This window comes from Gracilinanus agilis, unplaced genomic scaffold, assembly GCF_016433145.1.
Source record: "Gracilinanus agilis isolate LMUSP501 unplaced genomic scaffold, AgileGrace unplaced_scaffold49731, whole genome shotgun sequence".
Taxonomy (NCBI): domain Eukaryota; kingdom Metazoa; phylum Chordata; class Mammalia; order Didelphimorphia; family Didelphidae; genus Gracilinanus; species Gracilinanus agilis.
Window position 1 is genome coordinate 5,914 of NW_025384390.1, and position 5,001 is coordinate 10,914.

The following is a 5,001-nucleotide window of genomic DNA, read 5'->3' on the forward strand; positions in this document are numbered from 1 at the left end:
TCCCACCCCCCACCCCCCACCCCGGCCTCTCTGCCTCTCCTGGCAATTCTAGTCTTGTCCATAATTCACACGCTTGAATAACGCTCTGAATGTCGCAGAATATGGCAGTGTAAGAACCATTGGATAACCATTTCACAGGTGGGAAAATTGAGATTCAGTGGTTAAGATACACGCTCATAGGCACACAGTTAAGTGTACTGGCGGAGAAACTGGAATTTGAACCCAGGTCTCCCCAACACGGGGGATCTGCTACACCAACGCTGCCTCTAAAAAAGGAGCTGTTTATTTTAAGCAGTTTTCCCATTGGAGCCCAAAGGCTGACCACCCCGCCTCCCGAAGTTTGAACTTACATCACTAGCACCACGGGCCCTCACCCCCCCACTTCTGACTCTGACCTCTCAGGGCTCTAAGACCTTGTTGATTGTCCCAGATCGCCAGTCTTCTCCCCAACCCCTCCAGCCTTCGAGTCTCCCTGCCTCCTCCTGGCGGTTCTGGTTCCCTGGGGGTCTCCCTGTCTCCTCTTCTACCCCCCACCCCAGCTCACCGTCCCGGGCTCCATGGCTCCGGACTGGAGGCGGGGCAGGGGCCGGGAGCCAGTGTTTGTCACACCCAGGTAGCCCAGCCAACAGCTCACAGACACTGGCCACAGCCTCGCCCGCGCCACGCGCTGATTGGCCGGGGGAGGTTGCCGTTCCGACTCCAGGTGATGCTAGTCTCCACCCTTTCTTCCTCCCTCCCTACTTGCGCCCCGGGCCATTTAAAGGCCCCAGTCGTGTGACTACCAGATTGACTAGCCTCCCCCGGTGGGTGCAGGCCCCTCCTCCTGGGGCCATCAATAAGCTTAGAGGGAGGAGGCGAGCTGCGGAGTAGAGAAGTGTTATTCTCGCTAGGGTAGGCGGAAAGGGGACTCCTCCCGACCCCGCCCACCCGCACTTGGCGGTGTCGGTGGCGCAGGCGTAAAGAAGCCGATAACAGCGGCCCAAAGCCCAGCCCGCGACCAATCAGACCGGCCAGAGGCGGAGGAGGGGAGGAAGCTTGAGGTCTCTATGGCGACCAGGATCGAGTCCTTTCGGACTCCCCGGGGCCCCGCCTGGGAAGCACGAGAGATAGGGGAAGTGGATCTCTCCTGGGCGGGGCTGAGCTCCCCGCTCAGCCACACACACACACACACACACACACACACACACACACACACACACACACACACCCCACACGTGTACGCACACAGCACACGTGAACGCACACGTGCACGCACACAGAGCCAGCGATCCGAGGGTTCGCAGAGACTGGCACAAAGACAGACGGACAGGGAACGAGAGACAGCCTGGAGAGGAGAGAAAGGCGGAAGGGTTGAAACTGACAAGCAGAGAGGGAGATAGCCTGGAGAGGAGCGAGCGACGCGGAGAGACAAAGGGAACTACCAGGGAAGTGATCGAGACCAGGAAGGAGAAAGAGACAGAGAGGAGGGGACAGGGAGGCGATACAGACCAGAGAGACCGGCCAAGGCAGGCCGAGAAGGGGAGACAGACACGGACGCAGAGGGAAAGACTACCAGATACCAATAAGTGGACCCGGAAGTCAGAGAGAACATGGAAGAAGAACATGGAGAAGGGGAGGCGGGGGAGAGAGAGAGGGAGGGAGAGAAACAGGTGAGTTAAATCAGAAAAGGAAAGAAAGTCGGTCAGATGAGGAGAGATAGACTTGGGGAAGGAGCCAGGGAGGTAATACGGAAGGGAGAAAGTTATTCCCCCTCCCTGCCCCGCCACTCCAACTCCGAGCTGGACCAAGTCTAGGAATGTATTCCCGAGGTACTGACGAGGTGCTAAACTGACTAGATAATCCCGCCTCTCTGATTGAGTCCAGAAGGGAACAATGGGGTTGCCCAGAAAACCAATTAGCCAGGCCCATAGGTCTTTGAAAGGCGAGAGCCTAAGGAATTTAAGGCAACCCAGGCTCTGAGGGCCACAAGAGACCCTCCTGGCCTCCATTCTTCCCCTCCAGCCTCCAGGTCTCTCCCCTGGACTGCACTTGCCCAGGACCCCTCAGGCCTGCAGTTGGAGACTTCCTTGGTTCCAGAGATTTAAGGCACAAATCTTGGGTCCATGTTCCAGACAGAGACAGTCCCCTAAAGAAACGAAGCAGCGTCAGGGTCCTAGCCTGGCAGTCAGAAGTTGAGCAATGGAGGGGGCAGAGCCTAGGAACTCTTGGCATGAGGACTCTGCTAAGGAAGGGCTTCCAGGCCCTCACAGCACTTGTGTCCTCTGCCAAATGCCAATTGGTATACACCAATATAGATTCTTTCAAGTTTGAGCTCCCTCTTCCCATAGACTATGTGCATTTGTGGGAGAGGGAACTCTAAGCTAATGGGAGACATGCTTTATACTTGCTATATTCATCAACACCTTAAAAAAAAAAAAGCTAATTAAGCCTAGGCAGCGAAGTAGCTAGCTATAGCACTGGGCTTGGAGTCAGGATGATCTGAGTTCAAATCCAGCCTCGGACACCAGCTGTTTGACCCTGGGCAAGTCACTTAACCCTGTTGTTAGCTTCAGTTTCCCCATCTGTCAAATGAGCTGAAGCAGGAAATGGCAAACCAGTCCAGCGTCTTTGCCAAGAAAACCCCAACTGTAGGACATGACTAACTGACTTCACCATGAAGCCTGCCAGAGTTTAGTGGGGGCTTGTGAGCTATGGTGTTTGATGTGAAGACCCACAGGGTTACCCCTAGAACTTGAGGTAGCGGCTGCCGCTCTGAGGACCCAACCTTGGAGTGCAAGTATTAGTTGTGGGAGATAAACCAGAGGGGATGCTACACAGATAAAGAGGGAGAAAGAGACAGAAGCAGAGAGACACAGGGAAGGTGGGTAAGGAAGTCGAGGAGTCCATATGGTTCAGCGCTTGGGGCTACGCCACCTTTTATTATTATTTGCTCCCTTCCTCTCTCAGCCAGCCCGGGCCCCATTCTCTGCTTCCCAAGGCCAGGGCTTAGAGCTGCTCCTTCTCACCCTGGTCCATAGGTGGGGATTGGGTACATGGCACAGAGGCTACATTTTCTTCTAGGTATACTGATGGGAAGGGTAGATGCTATGCCCATCATATTCTGTTGTGGTGAGGCATCGAAGCATGAGGTGTCCCAGGTCATGTTTGGAGATCACTCTGAAGGGACCCCGTCCATCCACAGTCACGTTGTAGGCCCCTGTCAGTGGCTGGTCCCCTGCTACCGTGGGAAGAGGAAGAGAAAGAAGAGAGAGCTTCTTAAGGCTCAACTTCGAAGTTCCCTCTTATCCTGTCTAGAAAGGGGACGGAGCTTTTGTGAGTGCTGAATGAAGGTATCTTCTGGGGAGACTCAGGCTTGTTTTGTAGTTGGGGAAACTGAGGTCCTTGAAAACATTTTCCAGATTCATACAGCTGAGTCAGGGCAGAGGGGAGGCATGAGCCCAGGTCTGTGGATTTGAAAGCCCAGAATCCCAGAATTGGAAGGAATCTCAGAAGTCACCAAATGAGCCCAAGCACTTTTTTTTTTCCGCCCTAAAGACATCCTTAAGTAGGAATGGACAAGGAAGAGCCCAGAGCCCACTCTCCCAAAGCCACAAACCAATGTGTGGGGGCATCACAGCCACATAATGCAGCCCCGACTCCAGCAGCAATTTATGCATCCGGATGTGGTCATCGGTCACTGCCTGAAGCCGGGCAGGGATCTGAGTTGGGTCCCACAGAAGGAAAGCTGCAGAGAGCAAAATGGGAATAGTGTCACCAAATGGAGCTAGCATCCCTGGCCCAGTGGCCCAGGGAGGGCTCCTACAACATCTAGGGAACACTTCTAGTGATGGGAACTCCTTCCCCCCTTTTTTTAAACCCTCACCTTCGGTCTTAGAATCAATACTGTATACTGGCCCCAAGTAAAACAAAGATATAAGGGAGATAGAGACCCAGAGTAGAGAGTGGTAGATCCACTTAGGGATCCCCCTGAATACCCAGCTGGGATCTCCCGGTATTCTAGCTTTCCACTTCTCTTAATCTTATCTCATCTTTATCCTTTTCCCATTACACAAGTCAGAAGAGTAGTAAGGGCTAGGCAATGGGGGTAAGTGACTTGCCCAGGGTCATACAGCTAAGAAGTGTCTGAGGCTAGAATTGAACTTGGGACTTCCTGTCTCGGGGCCTGGCTCTCCATCCACTGAGCCACCTAGATGCTCCCTGCCCCAGACCCTCATTCCCTCTTGAGACAGCTCTCAGCTTTGGCTCCTTTGTTAGCTTTGATGCTGAGCCGGTACCTGCTTCTCTGAGGCTTCTCCTCCTCTCTAGGGACAAACCAAACAAGTCTAATCCTTCTTCCACAAAATAATAATAATGGCTGACATATATGTATACATATATATATGTATATATATATATAGCATTTACTATCACTAAGGTTTATAGTGTCAGACACTATGATAAGCCCTTTAACAAATAGTATTTCATTTGAGCCTGATGACACTCCCTGGAGGTAGATGCTACTGTTATCTCCATTTTGCAGATGAGGAAACTGAGGCAAAGGGATCGAGTGACTTGTCCAAGGTCACCAAACTAATAAGTATCTGAGGCCAAATTTGAACTCTGGTCTTCTTGACCCCAGACCTGGCCAGTTGTGCAATAGTTTCATGCCCTTCTAAGTCTTCTCTATCCCCAGGTCAGTCACCTGGCACAGTCTCCTTTGGACCCCTTCAGTGCAGATTTGAGGTCACTCCTGACTCTCCTCATATCACCCACCTTTATAGCCCAATCCTTTTGATACCCTCCTAGCTAAAGCCCCAGGTTGGGGCAAATGCTGGGGTGGAACCAGGATCCCCACTCCACCCACCCGAGGTGCAGGCCACGACCTTGTCCACACCATGGGCCTTCATGGCGGCCACAATGTTCCGGGTGCCCTCCGACATCACGGTGGTGGGACCTTGGAGGGGAGGACAGAGAGCGATGGTCACTGGTTGGAGGGGGTGGAGGCAGTGGGGGTGCTGGAGG

General features: G+C 53.2%; 2 protein-coding genes across 3 annotated transcripts in view; both read right to left on the reverse strand.

Annotated features, from left to right (window-relative positions):
- SERTAD3 (SERTA domain containing 3) overlaps positions 1–612 on the reverse strand; it is a 4,304-nt gene extending 3,692 nt beyond the window's left edge. Inside the window, exon 1 of one of the 2 annotated variants that reach the window (XM_044684409.1) lies at positions 396–612. Coding sequence is in view for 1 of the 2 variants with exons in the window: in XM_044684408.1 (XP_044540343.1) it covers positions 545–559 (15 nt within the window). In the remaining variant the exon portion in view is untranslated. The remainder of the gene's footprint in view (positions 1–395) is intronic. The other variant, XM_044684408.1, reaches the window with a different exon arrangement.
- Positions 613–2,890: 2,278 nt separating this feature from the next.
- Positions 2,891–4,958, reverse strand: BLVRB (biliverdin reductase B). The gene is made up of 3 exons (XM_044684410.1): positions 4,844–4,958; positions 3,596–3,724; positions 2,891–3,214 (listed from the first exon to the last, which is right to left on the reverse strand). Exons 1-3 carry the CDS (start codon positions 4,917–4,919, stop codon positions 3,057–3,059), a joined length of 363 nt encoding a protein of 120 aa, XP_044540345.1. The 5' UTR covers positions 4,920–4,958; the 3' UTR covers positions 2,891–3,056.
- Positions 4,959–5,001: the final 43 nt, after the last annotated feature.

Bases quoted from the DNA above. Each gene is read 5' to 3' on its own strand.
- BLVRB (XM_044684410.1), bottom strand. From the start codon at position 4,919: ATGTCGGAGGGCACCCGGAACATTGTGGCCGCCATGAAGGCCCATGGT. The intron at 3,725-4,843 runs GTGGGTGGAGTG...TGCTCTCTGCAG, and splicing joins GGTCGTGGCCTGCACCTCGG to CTTTCCTTCTGTGGGACCCA. The intron at 3,215-3,595 runs GTTTGTGGCTTT...CCACGGTAGCAG, and splicing joins TGTGATGCCCCCACACATTG to GGGACCAGCCACTGACAGGG.